Source organism: Pleurodeles waltl, chromosome 1_1 (genome assembly GCF_031143425.1).
Source record: "Pleurodeles waltl isolate 20211129_DDA chromosome 1_1, aPleWal1.hap1.20221129, whole genome shotgun sequence".
Taxonomy (NCBI): Eukaryota; Metazoa; Chordata; class Amphibia; order Caudata; family Salamandridae; genus Pleurodeles; species Pleurodeles waltl.
Window position 1 is genome coordinate 133,800,171 of NC_090436.1, and position 17,114 is coordinate 133,817,284.

At 42.3% G+C, this 17,114-nt stretch overlaps 1 protein-coding gene across 1 annotated transcript in view; it reads left to right on the forward strand.

Annotated features, from left to right (window-relative positions):
* The window catches only part of KATNAL2 (katanin catalytic subunit A1 like 2), a 266,628-nt gene extending 250,127 nt beyond the window's left edge, over nt 1-16,501 (forward strand). The window contains exons 15-16 of the mRNA XM_069218894.1: nt 4,706-4,814; nt 16,076-16,501. Of these exons, the coding sequence (XP_069074995.1) occupies nt 4,706-4,814; nt 16,076-16,215 (249 nt within the window). The 3' untranslated portion in view covers nt 16,216-16,501. The remainder of the gene's footprint in view (nt 1-4,705; nt 4,815-16,075) is intronic.
* Nucleotides 16,502-17,114: the final 613 nt, after the last annotated feature.

A 17,114-nucleotide genomic window follows, 5' to 3' on the forward strand; every position in this document is an offset into this window, starting at 1 on the left:
CACTCCTGTGTTTCTCCTTGCTGGAATTGAGTTTCAAGACTTAGGGGCATATTTACAAAATAATAATGCAACCCATCTTGCAGCTCCAAGCTGCGCCATTAGGAAAGTGCAGTAATTTACAGCAATACAACGCATCCCTGTACCTTCCTCAGTGCTGGCGCACAATTGGCAGCCTAGTACCAACACAGGCACCTTTGCGCCATGGTGCAAGGGTGCCTACTTTGCAGGGATGATTGTTTATGTGTAGAAAGGGAGACCATCCTGCACATAAACAATCAATATTGGTGTTTTCCTCCTTCTGTGTGTGCTGCAGAATGCACCACCTATCGAGAGAGGAAACAACGAGGAGAAATAAAGATATTTCTTCTTGTTGCGCCACTTTTACACCACCCTTGGGGTGGAGTAGGAACCTGATACTTTCGAAACCTTGTAAGTCTGGTAATGCGTCAGATTCCATGGGTCTTGCGTGGAAACACCCATAGCAACACCCATGGAATGCCCCTTTCCACAGTGTAATGCGTGAAAGCGGGTCATACCAATAAGGCCATGAATAGCCTTGCACGGTGGCTTTGCGTGTCCTTGTAGATATGGGCCGGCACACTGTGCCACCGGAGCATCAAAAAAAGTGATGCTCCATTGGTGCTAGGGGCTTGTAAATATGCCTCTTAGCCTCTTGTAAGGAGGAAGTTGCCCTGATTTGCATTTTCCTGTAGGCCATGATGCTCAGTGGAGGTGTTATTCTCAAGCGGAGCATTCTATTCTGTTAATTTCTACAGTGCTTTACATGCTGGACAATGTCACTGTCTGTGTCTGGTGAGATGTGGCCACAAAAGTAGACATGTACCAGTTGTCTCACCAAGAATTTGCATTGTTTGGAGCCTTCTCAGGGAGTAAAGCACAATCCCCCAATGATAAAGCCATTTGTACAGTCAGGGCTTGACAGCAGGGTTGCTTGAAGCTTCTGTATGAATCCCAGATAAGAGTAGGGTCTGAATGCTGAACGAGGTGCTTTTTGTGACTTGGTTTACGCAAGGAGCTAGCACAAAGCTGCATCCATGATAGCAAGGTGATGGATTTAGCCTCACAACTGTTAAATGCAAATAAATTAATCCAGGAAATACCCAGGAACAGTAAGCCTCATGTACACTAAGCAGTATGTAGAAAGAGCAGCCTTTCACTATTGCCAGAACATTTTTCTTGTTTTTCTAGAGCACTTTTCTTGTAGCTTCCATAGCATTTGTCATTTTTGTCAGTGAAAATTAAAATTAACAACCCCTTGCATCCAGCCCGCCTCAGTACAATCAGTCATAGACCCCTTCAGGAGTGGAAAGGTCATCTGGGAGAGGTGGAGATCAACGTGCTGGAGTTGTGGGCCTTTTGACAGTCTCTGAAATCCTTCCTACCATCCATCAAAAGGAGGCTGATTCAGGTCCTCCAGACAATGCCACCCCTATCGGGTACTGCAACAAGTAGGGCACAGGGTGAAGTCCTGTGCCAAGAATCAATTCGTATCTGGAGCTGGTTGGAGTGCCAGGGCATTTGCCAAGTCATGAACCACCTGGTTGGATCTTTTAAAACACCAGGGCAAGCTAAGTTCCTGACCCCTGCTGGGCCTGGCAGACTGTGAATGCATTTCCCAGCATTGGAGAGAACTCTGGCTAGATCATGACTGCTTGTTACACCCAGAGGTGGCACAGGACATCTTCCAGTGACGATGAGCACCCTGGCTAGATTGTTTTGCCACCGCTGAGATTGAGCAGTGTCAAAACCTTTGCACGCTGGAGTTCCGAAGAAGGCTTTCTCTGAGACTCATTCTGGGTGGAGTGAAGGACATGACTTCAATGCGCTTTTCTGCCACTGCCTCTTCTGCCCTGAGGTCTGACGAATATCAAGAATGACTGGGCCCAACTCATCCTAGTAGCTCTGGATTGGACAAGGAGAGTGCAGGACCTCTGGGCATTAGCATCTGTTCTTTGATCAGGCTATTGATTCAGGAGTATTTACAATCACAGTAGCAGGGTCGTGAACCGGAACCTGCACAATTTTGCAAAATTTGCCGTTTGCGAGTCACAAAACGCAGTTTCCTATGCAGAAATGCATATTGCGAGTCGTTACCGACTCGCAATATGCATTTCCGACTCGCAAATAGGAAGGGGTGTTCCCTTCCTATTTGCGAGTCGCAGTGGGATGCAATACCATTTGCGACCGCGTACGCGGTCGCAAATGGCATCGCAGTTACCATCCACTTCAAGTGGATAGTAACCCACTCGCAAATTGGAAGGGGTCCCCATGGGACCCCTTCCAGTTTGTGACTGGACCCCCAAATATTTTTTCAGGGCAGGGAGTGGTCAAAGGGACCACTCCCTGCCCTGAAAAAATACCGAAACTAAAGGTTTCGTTTTTTTTTTAAGTGCAGCTCGTTTTCCTGTAAGGAAAACGGGCTACACTTAAAAAAAAAAAAAAAACTGCTTTATTAGCAAGCAGTCACGAACATGGAGGTCTGCTGACGACAGCAGGCCTCCATGTTTGCGAGTGCCTCTACTCGCTATGGGGCCGCAATTTGCGACCCACCTCATGAATATTCATGAGGTGGGTCATTGCGACCCCATAGCGAGTCGCAGTCGGTGTCTGAGACACCGTACTGCATTGCAAATTGCGACTTGCAATTTGCGAGTCGGAAGGACTCGCAAATTGCAAGTCGCAATTTTCAAACTTGCTACATCTGGCCCTAAAGGTTGTTTCACTGTATAATAGTCATGTCATCTTATTTCAGCAAATCATGGTCAGAGACATTAGAACTATGCTTCAGGAAGGACCAGGTTGACAAAATTATGTGGCAAGAAAAGGAAAATTATGCGAAATAATGCAGCACAATTTGTGACAGTATTACTTCATTACTGTATCATTTTTTCAAATGTTAACGCTATTTGGGCTTAGTATCAGTTTAACACATACACACAGAGATCTGCAACTGAAAGGTGAAAACGGTTTAACTTTACAGTGAACCTTCCACTGTGTGGCAAGACGTGTGACATCGTTGTAAGAATCTTTGCTCAGTGTGACCTAAAAACTTTTTTTTTTTTTTTAAATCTACAAATATACAGCCAGCAATGATGGATTATATACCGAGTGCAGCAAATCCATAACTATGTAGGAAAAGCCACAACTGTGGGATTATATAATTCCAGTTACTATGTTTTGAAAAACAAAAGCCCAGATTTAAGAATGTGGCATTAAAAGGCCAAAAACGCAGCGCCATATTTACAAAGTGGCACAATGCATGCGTTATGCCACTTTGTAAACCTTTGCTCCACATTATGCCTGCACCAGGCATAGTGTATGTAAAGGAAGTGTTCCCTCATTAGTGGGGCCAAAAAAAGGTGAAAGGAAATGTAAGAAATGTCCTTGTGCCATTTTTTTTGGCACTTTTATTGCCCGCTCAGAGCAGGTGTTAAAAGGAGGCTTCCATCGGTTTTAATGGGCATCTGCGTGCTTTGCAGGATTAGCAGCAAAAAAAATTACGCTAACCGTGCAAAGCGCCAGGTTAACGTAAAAAGATTATGACGCTAGTACCCCTGACTACCACCATGCTGCGCCGTATTATAAATACGGCGCACACATGGTGCCGTTAGGGGGGTGCTAAGGGGCTCAAGAAAAGTGGCATTGCACTAGGTGCAGCGCCACTTTTCATAAATCTGCCCCATAAAGTCTTAGCCAACGCCATATTTACAATAATTTTATTTAGATTAAGGATTAAACAAGAAGGTTTCATTAGCCGGACCCTTCAAAAAAGATAAGCGGGAAGGTACTGAGCAAGTATTTTGGGATAATCAGGTTCAGGCCATAGAACACAGCTCATACAAACCTTTTAAGAAAGTGTTTAGGACTCCTCTTCAAGGCAGAAATTCACGTAACCTTTCTAATGTGCACCAAGCAGGCATTCCAAATCTTTGGTGCCTCGCCAGGGATTGTTCGAGGGTAGAGGTTTTTGTAAATCTGGACATGTCTAGTTTGAGCAGGAGTTGGCTTCTTAGGATTCTGTTCTGCTGGAGTTCAGGAAGGTTTATGACTGGTGTCCAGGTTGTTCAGGTGGATGATCTTGTAAATAATGCTTGCGATCTTATACATGGAAGAAAGCCTATGTGTGTAATGAGCTGAGATCTTGGCTCAAACACACGCATCACATATAGTGATTGAAATGCTTGCTTATTGTAGTGCGAGAATAGGGAGAACATGCATATTACCATTTTTGATCAAATTTACATTATTCGTATTAAACCACTATACAGTAATGTCATTGCTGGAATCAACTGTAACCTCAAAATTGCTTTTTTCACACTCAGTATATGTAGCCGTGTAGACTTGGTGTTGATTTGTATCTCAATTTTTGGATTGAAATGAAAGAATATTTAATATTTCAATATTTCATTTACTAGTACATCTGTGTACCAGAGTTTGCATTCAGATGTGGATGAATCGGATAAAACAAAAGAGGGTGAAAATTCACAAGTGCTTATATTGTGCAGTGTAACTGTATGTACCAGTATGCCTCTACAATATACATATACATGTGTACAAATAGTTTGTGAAAATGAGTATGATAACTATTGATTCAAAATCAATGATTGTCTCCCATAGTGTATTAAGTATTTTCCACAGTTAAAATGTGAATTCCAACTAAAATAATCTGTTGTTCTTGTACTAGGAGACAGAAGGTTACTCTGGTTCTGACATCAGGCTGGTGTGCAAAGAAGCAGCTATGAGGCCAGTGAGAAAAATATTTGATGCTCTTGAAAATCATCAGGCAGGCACAGGTATGCATCAAAACCTCTCAATAAATATTTTTACTGAATGCCACCCTTGCTGTATGTTGGATTACACCACATTTTACAAAAATGCAGAAAGTTAATATTTTTTTATTAGTATATCATTAATGCAAATATTTTTTGTCAGCAAAATAGTGACATACAAAATCCTTCTATAGAGACTCTAGCCAGATTAAGGTCCTCAGTATGAGTGTGGCGGTCTTCAGACTGCTGCACTCGTGGTGGCGGTCAGGACCACCGCTGTTGTGGCGGTCCAACCGCCACATTAAACTTCTGGCAGTCGGACCGCCAGCACTGCCAGGATCCATGATCCTGGCGACTTTGTTGTGGTGGAGATTGTAATCCACCAGGGTGGTGCTGCATGCAGTGCTGCCCTGCGGATTACAACCTTGTTCTCTGCCAGCCTTTTCATGGTGGTAACACTACCATGAAAAGACTGGCAAAGAACAGATGCAGGGGGCCACTCCACTGTCCGATCGTTCTAATTTTTTCTGTACTCTCTGATTGTTTGCTTACAACTACCTTCTCCCTTTCTTGTCTAAGTAAACAGATGCAAAATCTTTTGCATTTTTCATAACCAGCTACATATATTTGAAATTAAAAAGGGGGGTTGTTTTTAGTTTCAACCGTATTCTCATCTTTTTTTTTTTGGCTTTTTATTTATGATTTCCTCTACATGGTAATTTAAATCTTTAAACAAGAATCAATAAACTAGAAGACAGGGTGGCCATTTTACCATTTCATTTATGTAATCAATTGTAATTCCGTTCAACTCTTGCTTAGTGAATCCCGATGCAGTATATTTATGTGGTATAACTTTTTAACATGTTTAACTTCCTGTTTTAAAACATTATTTTAGTTGCTTCATTTTGAAGATTTGAATATGATTCTTTATCCAAATCCATTTTTATATTTTTTTATTCTACTTCATTTATTTTATTTGAGCTATTTGACATTTACGTCATTTGATGTAGCACAGAATAATCTCCAAGGATTTTTATTGTAGTGTGACTAGCATAAGCATTAGGGGCTGGTTAAGGCCAGTGTACAAAAACCAGGATGTAATGGGTACGAGCGAATATGGAAAATACAAGATAGTTAAGTTTAAAATTGGTATTTCCATTACACATGTTCACAAATTTCTATTTTACATTCCGCAATCAGGCCTATTTTAATTGCGTTATTGTAAACTATGGGCCTGAATATGAGTTTGGTGGACTGAAACATCTGTCTGCCAAACTCCTGGCGACCTCCCCGCCGGCCCCATTACGACTTTCCCACTAGGCTGATCAGTCAACCCAGTGGTAAAGGTGCAGCAGCATTGTCGCCAGCTCCTAACAGAGTCAGGGGCAATGCTGCAGCACATATGGGGCACCAGCACCCTCGAAATGCACACTGTCTGCACAGCCCCCCTGCACTTGTTCTCCACCAGCCTTGTCATGGCGGTCGCACAGCCATGTAAAGGTTGGCAGAGAACAAGGATGTAATCAGCAGGGCGGTGCTGTACTCAGCGTCATCCTGGCTGATTACAACCAGGACCGCCTTCAGCCTGTCGGGATCACTGAACCTGGTAGGGATGGCGGGAGGTTGGCGGGTCTGCCCGCCAACCTCGTAATGTGGCGGTTAAACCACCACAGCTGCAGCGGTCCAACTGCCACCGCGAGACTGGTGGTCTTCAGACCACCAGCCTCGTAATAGGGCCCTATATCTCCTGTCCATGGATTTCCTTTGTGTTTTTGCTTTTGGACATCTATTATATGGATGCTTACGATAGTGTTAAACCTATATTACCGTCCCTCCCTCATAGTATGCTTCATTCCCCAGCATTCCTAATGGATACCATTCTAAGGTAGCATTTGCCTGATATGAGGTCAGGCCATTAGTCTGACACTGCGAAATGTAAAAGAATAATTAACATTGTTAGCAACTTTGTGAAGTTCAACCCTCTATGCCGAGCTACACGTATGTGCACCTGTGCCTAAATTCATACTATGACCACTATAACTGCAAGGAAAGGAACTGCCTGGACCAGATGGGAAGGGTGATCAGGGTTGAGGAATAGCATGGTCGATTTAGGTGCTGCTAGTCCCATCATCCAGTTCACTAAATTGTACCAAACCTTTAATGCATATATAGTATTTATTTTTAATTTTATTTTTAAAGTAAAGCACTGATTTAGAGAATCAGTTGTTGTGCTGCTGTGTGATTGTTGAGCTCTGAACTCAAATAGTCCCACACCACCTCCCTGAGAAGCCTGTGACTGCTCACCATGACTACCACTGAGAGTAGTGTATTGAAGAGGTTGTACTTGGCACAGTTTGTAGAACCACAGTAAGGTGGATTCAGGACAGGCAAACAATCCCAGTATCCATAGTTGAGGACCAGTAGCTGCTGCCCAGTGCCCCCCACCGAAAAAAAGGGTCTGCCACCAGATTATTTCAAAATTATTTCTGTCCTTTCCAATTTGTCTGTGTCTTCCAGCAATTTACATTTCATTCTAGAATTGCTCTTGATATGCGCTTTCTATGAGGCTGTCCTCCCTTTCCTTGGTCAGGACATGTGGGTAACTTAGCTACATACAAAAAAGATTCAATAATAATAATCATAATAATGATCTTAAAAAAGACAATAATAATAACAATGATGATAAAGCGCATCCCTACCTTTACCACCTAAATCTCAAATGAATGCACTTATCACACACTTAGGCCCTTATGAGGAGTTTGGCGGACGTCAGAGGCCACCTGTCAAACTCTTTGGGTCGGAAAACCGCCACTCCGGTTTTCTGTCCGGTGGCCCTATTATGAGTTTCTTGCTGGCCCAGTGGGAAACTCACCATAAAATTGACGCCGGCTCATAATCGACCCTACGGCAATGTTGCAGTGCATCTGGTGTGACAGCACTCGCCGCGCTTTTCACTGCCTGTAATTCAGGCAGTGAAAAGCACGACTGCGCTGTCCATGGGGGCCCCTGCACTGCCCATGCCAAGTGCATGGGCAGTGCAGGGACCCCCATTGGGCCCCCGGCACCCCGTCTCCACCAGCCTTTGCATGGTGGTGGAACCGCCATGCAAAAGCTGGCGGAGAGGGGAGTCGTAATCCCCAGTGCAGCGCTGCTTACAGCGCTGTCCTGGCAGATTGTGACCGCTGGCACCAGCAGGCTGTCATCTCGCAGCAACCTCCTGGTGCCGGTGGTCAGACCGTGGCAGCTCCTCCAGGGTCATAATTTGGAGGCTGGACCACTGCTTTGGCGGTGGTCCGACTGCCAGCGCGAGTCTGGCGGTCCCAGGACAGCCAGACTCTAACTGAGCACCTCAGTGATCTTACACAGTAACACCTGTTTATTCATCATAAAATGCATGTCGCCCCACTATCTGTGCCAGAAGCAGACAAATGAAACTATAGATCATTTTATTTTTCTGCTTCTGGCACAGCTAGCAGTGCAGGGAGGGGCGGGGCCATGGGAGGTGGAAGGAGGGGAGAGTGCACCTAAGTGCGCATGTGTGTTTGGCCGGTCGTCTGAGGCCGGCCAAACACACAGCACACTTAGGTTTCTCCAGCCTGGCTGTGTACACAGCTGGGCTGGAGAAACTGAAAGACCTCAGGGCTGTGTCTGAGCGACAGTCACTGCCGCTCAAACCAATCTTGGTGCTGCTTTCATGCTAGGTTTGAATACCTGCTGGTGTCCTAGCAGTGAATGCTGGGACACAGGAAGAAGAGGAGCGCAAGGCGGCAGGGACGGAGGCAAGGTAAGTTATTTTTATTCTATTTTTTAATTTTTACCTTTTCTCCGTTCTCCATCCCCACCGCTTACGTTATGCAGCGGCCACCGCTGGCTAGTACTGAAGAATCCCTTTTGTGCAGCACATTTTGTAGATTCTGATATTATGAACAGCTTCTCGTTCTGTGTTCACAGTTTTGCACGTGTCAGGGCTGGCTTTTGGGCGGTGCGAGTGGTGCCACCGGTGTGCCATTTGTGGTGTGCCATTTCTGCTCTGAAATCGGCACTGGTCGCATTGCCCAAAAGTCTGCATAAATCACAGTTGCCCCTCTTTCATTTCCACAAGATTGGTCTTCGTAGAAATAGAAATAACAGTTGTAAGAGGTCATTAGGTGCACATGACAGAGACACTTCTTCCCGGCCCAGGCACGCGCCGCAGTGAAATATTTGCTTATGGGGCATCACGAGTTAGAAAATAGCAGAATAGGTCTTGCAATGTTCAGGGATTTCATTTAATTGATCTTGACATGGAAAGTCGAGCCCCGCTCTTCTACAGCATATCAAAGGTAAGGCTGATTTGAAAATGTATTACTTTCTATTTCAATTATGTGTTCAGGCCTTTGCAAACTTTTTAAACGTGAACAAATGCCTGCAATCTTTCTCTATTTTAGCTGGCAACCTTAGTTCCCATATTTCAGTTTTTCCACTTTAACCCCTGCTTTGGGACTTTGTTAAGGAAATTGAATGCATCTTCCATTGGTACAACAGGCGCAGTGGCCCTGGGGCCTTAGGGGCCTATTGATTCCTCCATATTGCTATATTATATCACTCAAGCGGCAGCCAGGTAGCCCATTTCTTTCTTTGCTCTCGGGCCTGTGACACACTAACTACATTACTGATCGCATGGCGATTTAAATAAGTACATTTTTGAATACTTGGATAAGAAAAAAATAAGAAGTAGAAAAAACTGCACAAACCGTGGCTGTATCCATGTGGTGAGCACATGATGTGTACCTCTGGGGGACATAGTTTTAATACAAATATAATGTAGATGAGTGTTGAATCATATTGACATTCATGTTCTATATTTTATTTTGATGAATAAAGTAGTAATCTGACCTCGATAATGTACAATTACGGACTGATGAGAGAAAGTGTGTATATAAATTATAAAGTCCATGACTGCAAGATTGTTTTGTAATTTGAGAGTAGATAAACTCTGAGAAGACTGAGCTGTTTAATGGTTCCCTGTACGAGCTACTTTGTTGTTGAGCTCATTGAATGTGTGCATACAATTTTTTCAACAGACTAAAACATATTCATTCCTAACAATTTTTGCCGGATTTCCCTTTCAAAATCTCCATTTGCCTTATTCTCATCAGTTCTATAAGGGGCTTTCATTTTGTGACCCATGACCCAAGAAATGGGAAGCAGCATTAGAGAACTGGTCCGCTCGAAAGGGGTAAAGCAAAGGAGTAGAGTAATAGCTTGGCTAACTTATCCAAGCGATAAGGCAGGGGTTAAAGTGCATAAAAAGAAGCATGGGAGTGTCCCTCATTCTGAGTGTAATAGGTATGCAGATAGTGATTGTGGGGGATCGGTCAAAGGCATAACTAAAAACAAAATATTATGTAACTGTTTTATTGGTCATTCACCTTCAAGTAGCTGCATATAAAATATTGCACACAGCTTAAATAAAAATAAAAGCACACTAAACAAATCAGTGGAAAATGCACTCTTTTACGTTATGAAACCTCAGTTGGTTAATGTGATTACTGCGAAGTCTCTGTATGTAACTAAAGGTTCTCACAAAACTTAATTGCAGTTGGTGCAGTGAGGCATAGTGACTTAGGTATTTATAGTGCTTCGAGAGCCAAGTCTGTGACAGAAAGCACTGTGAAAATGTAAGTCATTATTTCAAAATTGTTATACACACAGCATAAAATAGGCTGTCGCAAAAAGTTTTAAAAAAATGTTCAGGGCCAGACTTAAAAGCATTTGATGCAATGAAGCAACGGACCTTGTTGCACTGTGTTGAATGGGGAGAGGAGGAATGCACCATATTTATTAATAAATGGTGCATTTCTGCTGTCTCTCTGTGCAGGCACATTGTGTGCTGCCTAGCGCCAATGCAGGCACCCTGCGCCATGGTGTAAGGGTGTCTGTGTTACAGACAGGATTGTTTTTGTGAAAACAATTGTCAAAGGCACTTTCCTCTTTCTACTTGTGATGCATAATGCAGCACATTTATAAAGAGCATATAATGAAGTGAAATAAACATATTTCTCCATGTTACGCATCTGTTGGGATGGTATAGCATTCCCAGGTTTAGTACCGTTAGTAAATCTGGGAATGCTCCAAAATCCATGGGTGGATGTGTGGGAAAGCCCACACTCCACCTATGGAACGTCTTCTCAACACAGAGTAACACAAGGCAGTGATTAAATGTTGCCTTGCTTTACTCTCGAATTACCAAGCCAGACAGGACCACACAAGATGGCTTTGTGTGGCTCTGTAAATCTTACGTAAGCCTTTGCGCTGCCTGGTGTCACCATGTGGGACCCAGCAACACAAGGGCTTAGTAAATCTGGGCACCAGTGTTTAAGAAGAAACAAGCACTTTCAAAATGTATATTTTAGTAATACACAATTAGACTCTATCTAATACAAATATTTTGTCTCTGCCCATTAAAAGGACACACTTCAGAACTTAGCTGGTAAAACCCTTACTCTACCTCTCAAAAAGAAAAACTGTCACCATGAAGCTTCAAATGACTCTGCAAATCTAAAGACTGCTAGGGAGCCAATATAGGCTTTAATTTATTGATTACCAAATGCACACATTTAATTTCTTCCGGTAGCGGGAGTCCTGGCGAGAGGGCTTTTTTTTCTTACGCACTCTGTCACTCCTTCGGCTTCACAGTAGATCCTCCACTCTTGCCTCCTAGTCGGAGGCATTTTAAGGTCGGCATCATGGGTATGTGTGGTATTTGTGAAGCACAAACCTAGCAAATAGTCTGCAAGACATTTTACAGGATCAGTCGCATACATACAGGCAACACATGATAGTAGGGATAGCTGGGCTGTTGGTGCAGAAGTGTACTGTTATGTAGGATTCTTTCAAGAGGTGTGTCTTGGATGCTTACCACAATTGGAACAGCATTTGTGGACAGTCCTAATGGATATGGGATGATATGTTGTGCCTAACCCTGTGTATGAGTGGATGGAAAAGTTAGCTGCTCTGTTTTTTTCTTTTATAGTCCTTTTAGGTGCCAGTTTGATGGTGTCATGGCTGTGGGAATAGTAAGTCACAAGAGATTGCTTGTTTGCAAGATAAGAGTAGATGGTTTTCGGATTGGCTCTATAAATGATGCAGCTGGTGTTGAAGATGATTGTAATCCAACAGAATGGAGGTGATGTCATATTTCCTCAGGCCCTAGGTGAGATGGGCAGCAGCCCCTAGGAAGCCCATACTGTGATAAAAAGAATAAAAAGGATTTTGCACAAATTGCTGGTCAAGCACAAGCTATGGCCCCCTTTAGGACCCCCAAAAATGCAGAAGTGGCTGCTATTTTTATTTGAGAAAAGTGGCAACCCTAGCTTGAACCCAAAAGTCTGCTACAAAATGTTAGTGCAAAAATATAATTTGGAAATCTTGCCTCAAATTTGTGGGATAAACAGGAGATATACAAAGCAGGAGGATCTGCAAGATGCCTTCGGCCGTGTGTGTAAACAGAGATTCTATTTCACTGCAACAAAGGTGTGCCACTTTTAACCTTCCCACAGTCCTAGTAATTTCAATGCATTACTGATGATAAGTCAACATTATACTATTATTCCGTTCTCTCTGTTGCAGTTAGTATTTTGAGAGTAGTATGTAAGTGGGAATATAAAGAGGGACAAATTATATGTTATCTATTCAATAATCAATATGCACTGTTTGCACACATAATACATTTTATTATGAAAATATTCTCTCCATTTGCGCGATTTCAGTCTGTAGTGCCCCTCCTCAACTAGGTACCCTTCTACAACCAAACCGGAAAGTGGATTGGATAATACCAAAATGGATGCAATGCCTGTTACAGTTATAATGAAATTCAAGTTCTGAGACCCCCATCCCAGCCCTATCACATCACATCACAACTAGCACATTAAACTGACACAGAAATGTTGTGCATTTTCAGGTTAACATCAGGAACTGTAATTTGAAAGAATGAGACCAAAAAAGTTATCAGGAGCACAAAGTCTGAAGAGGAAAGCAGAAAGTGAAGCACAAAAACAGAAATCTGCGAAAAGCCGTATGTAATTTTTACGACTTGACGGACCATCTAAAAAACAATGTGACGAAGAAGCGGGGTCATCATTTCAGTGTCAGGATGCTACAAATTTTGAATTAGAGTCATCTCTGGCTTCAGCTGAAAAATAAATTGAAGATAACTCAGCTGATGCTCTAAATAATCAAACTAGTACACCGTCAAACGGGCACAATACCTCCTCATCTTCCATATATGACACAGCTGGTCCAGCACTGTGCCCAGACAAATTAAATTTTACATTTGTGGATAATATTGTAACATCTGGTCCACCTGAAATAGAGGGTATAACATTCCCTTTAGATAAAAATAAATGTAATTTTTTTCTAAAATCTTTCAAATGATGAAAATGGACAATGGTGAAATAATAAAGCGCAGATGGCTGGTTTATTCAAAAACGTCAGACTGTGCATATTGTTTTTGCTGCAGATGTTTTCCATCTGTAAAGTCACAAACTTCTCTAGCAAGTACAGGTTTCCGTAACTGGAGACACATTCGTATTCGTTTGAAGGAGCATGAAAAATCACAGGATCGTATGACATCTTATTGTGTTTGGATGGAAACAGAGATGAGACTTTGGTTAAATAAAGTTGTGGATGTATCACATCAGCAAATGATAAACCAAGAAACTATTCATTGGAGAGGTGTTCTAGAAAGGCTTATGTCTGTAATTCTATTTTTAGCCTTCAGGGGATCCTCTGATAAGCTGTTTACACCAAATAATGGAAATTTATTGGGATTAGTACAACTTCTTCGCAAGTTTGATGTTGTGACCCAAGAACATTTGAGACATGTTTGTGCTAAGGAGAATACCTTGGAAAAAACATACAGAATGAACTAATCAATCTTTTAGCAAACCAAGTGCTAAATGATATTCTACTTCAAGCAAAGTCAGCATGATATTTTTCTGTTACATTAGACTGCACACCCAACATAGGCCATTCTGAAAAGCTATCACTGACCATACGGTTTACTGATATCACAAAAAAGAACATCTCTGTAAAGGAGCATTTTATAGGTTTTAAAGAGGTGAATGACTCCACAGGTGAAGGACTAACAGAACTGTTATGAGGAGTGCTGAAAGACAAGACTTGAATTTACAAGATCTACGAGGTCAAGGCTATGATAACGGTGCCAACTTGAAAGGTCAAAATAAAGGTGTCCAGGCCAGAATTCTCCGAATGAATTCAAGAGCATTTGTTCTTCCCTGAGGTTGTCATTCTCTGAATTTAGTGATTTTGGATGCAGCTGCAGCATCTATAGAAACTGTTTAACTTTTTGGAGTACTGCACAGAACTTACACTCTGTTTTATGCTTCAACTCAACGATGGAATATTTGACTAAATCATGTACCTACCCTAACTCTAAAGCCATCAAGTGTAACTTGTTGGGAAAGCCACATTGAAAGCGTAAAAGCGATGTGCACCCAAGCAAAAGAAATGTATGATGCCTTAACAGAAATACATGATTCAAATGCTGTAGATGCAGGTATCCGACACAAAGCATATTGCCTGACTGAGCAACTTATAGACTTCAAATTTCTGATAGCCCTTTCTGCTTGGTAAGACATTTTATATCAAATCAGCAAACAATGGCACAGCGAAAAAGTAGATGTTACAACTGCAACAGCGTTGTTAGAGGGCACTCTAAACTTTTTGTCCTCGTACTGAGAGAATGGATAGGAAGAAGCAAAGACAACAGCAAAAATTTTAGCCACATCTCTTGCAGCAGACACTACTTTCAAAGATACACGCAGACGTAAAAAAAAGAGGATGTTTGATTACGAAGGTTTTGATGAAATGACTAAAAACCCAGAGGAAACATTTAAGCGAGAATTTTTCCTCATCCCAGTCGATGCAGCTTTAACATCTTTGAAGGAACGTTTCCGGCAACTATGTGATCATACACAGTTGTGGGGATTCTTGTATAATTTGAAAGCTCTACCTGAAGGTCTTTCTGCTTGTTGCAGGGATTTACATGTAGCCCTTACTGATGGCGAGTATTCTGATATTAATGGGTCAGCCCTAAATGAAGGATTAAAGCACTTTCAATTTATTCTCCCTAGTGGTAAAAATACTCCTCATGAAGCATTGCAGTTTCTTCATGACATGAGTATGCAAGATATCTTTCCTAATATTTGGGTGGCTTTGCGCATACTTGTAACTCTTCCAGTGATAGTGGCTAGTGGAGAGAGAGGTTTTTCTAAGCTAAAGTTAAAACATATTTAAGATCCACAATGACAGATGAAAGATTATCATCTTTGGCAGTCCTATCCATTGAAAATGATATTGCACACAAAAACGAAAGCCCGTAAAGTTAAATTTACGTGAATTTTGCTAATTGTATTTTACGAAATTAACACAGTTAGAAAATGTTAATAATTACATAAACAAGATATGCATATTATTTTAGGCTACAATAAAAGTTATATGTGACTCATTGGTCTTAATATATTTTTCCTATATAATGGTTATCACATTTACATGGTATTTGAGCATACATTTTATGTACTCTGAGTGAGCATACAACTCAACACAAAAAATAATGGGGTAGATTTAAGGAAAGTGGCACTGCACTGGGTGTAGAGCCACTTTCCCTGCGCCCCTTAGCACCCCCCCCCCCACTGCCACCATGTGTGCACCGCACTTAAAATACGGTGCACCATGGCACAGGGTAGGGGGCAATAGCGTTTTTTGTGTGTTTTTTTTAACGCTATTGATGTACTCTGCGGGAGTAGCGCCAAAACTTTCCCGCTACTCTTGCAGATTACACATGGGCCCATTATAAATAATGGTATGCCCCCTTTAAAAGTGCATAATCTAAGAGATTTCCATGCACCATTTTTTCGAACCCCCTGAAGGGGGAAACGCCCCCTTGCATACATTATGCCTAGCGCAGGCATAATGTGGCACAAGGGTTTACAAAGTGGCGCAATGTCGTAAATATTGCACGTGGAAAATGCCACTTTAGCGCCACCTTAGCTTAATAAAAAAATGACGCTTTTGCGGCGCTAGGGGCTCTTAAATATGTCCCATTGTTTGTTGGGGTGGGGCACCAACAGAGGTTGTCGCACAGGGCACCACCAACTCTAAAGCCGGCACTCGCGCGTGTTATATAGAAATTGCTACCACAGTTATGATTTTTAATACTGTCGTAAATTACATGTGTTTTTATTATCCGATACTGCACTGATTTCTTTCTTTTTTTTTTTTAGGAAACAACGATTTGCCTGTAATCAAACTGGACACGGTTACGACAGCAGACTTCTTAGAGGTGACCGCACACACCAAGCCATCTGCAAAGAATTTAAGCCACAAATACACAGCCTGGCAGAAGGAATTTGAGTCGGTGTGAGACGCGTGGTGTCCCATCGAACTGTTGTGAACTGGTTACCTACCTCTGCTCGGCTTGAACATTTGCCCATCTGCTTCTGCTTCTAGGAGTGGAGCCGATTAGGAAAGAAAAGCGGCAGGAAAACAAAAACGCATTAACTGTGCAATACCACATGATGTGCTTGGCAAACCATACGTTTGGACAGATGATGGAGTGAAAACTTTCTCTATGCAGACATTGGGAACCTTCTTCCCCGAGATGAGGATTACACCTGAAATTGTGAAACATCATTAAAAAAACAAATTTACATTGTGTCTGTATTTTGGTACTGAGCAGCCCTGCTAGGCTTTTGCATGCAAGGAGGTTCATTTTTCAGAAAAGATTCACAACAGTAATTCACCTGCCCTACCTACCCCTACTCACGCCCTCAGACTGAATCCTCACTGCATACATGCTGGTGTGAAATGAGTACCATTGAAAACTGTCAGGTTGAGAAATGTGGAAATTTAGGTCCCCTACACTAGTGATTTCCCCTGCTCTGGCAACCGTTGTGCTTCAAGCATATTCACTCATCCGAGACAGTCGACCAGGCTCTGTGCTCATCCATTCCCGGGCTTCTCTGCTGTGGCTGATCGAATGTAAGTTATTGTGCTCCTATCCTAATGGTGCCTTTGATTGAATGCTTTACTTGCTCACTTGGAGATGGATAGAGGCCACCAACTCATTTCATATAATCTACCCAAAAACGTAGAAACTAGGACCACTAATTACCCGATGGAGGTTCTAATCGACAACCTAAAGCTGAAAGTTTCTAACCAAGAACCAAACTTCTGAGTCATCGTGGGCTGGGTCCTTGTGACTTCCCGGTAATCCATGGGAAGTACACTAGTATCCCGTTTCCATGGATTCAAGAGTAATAA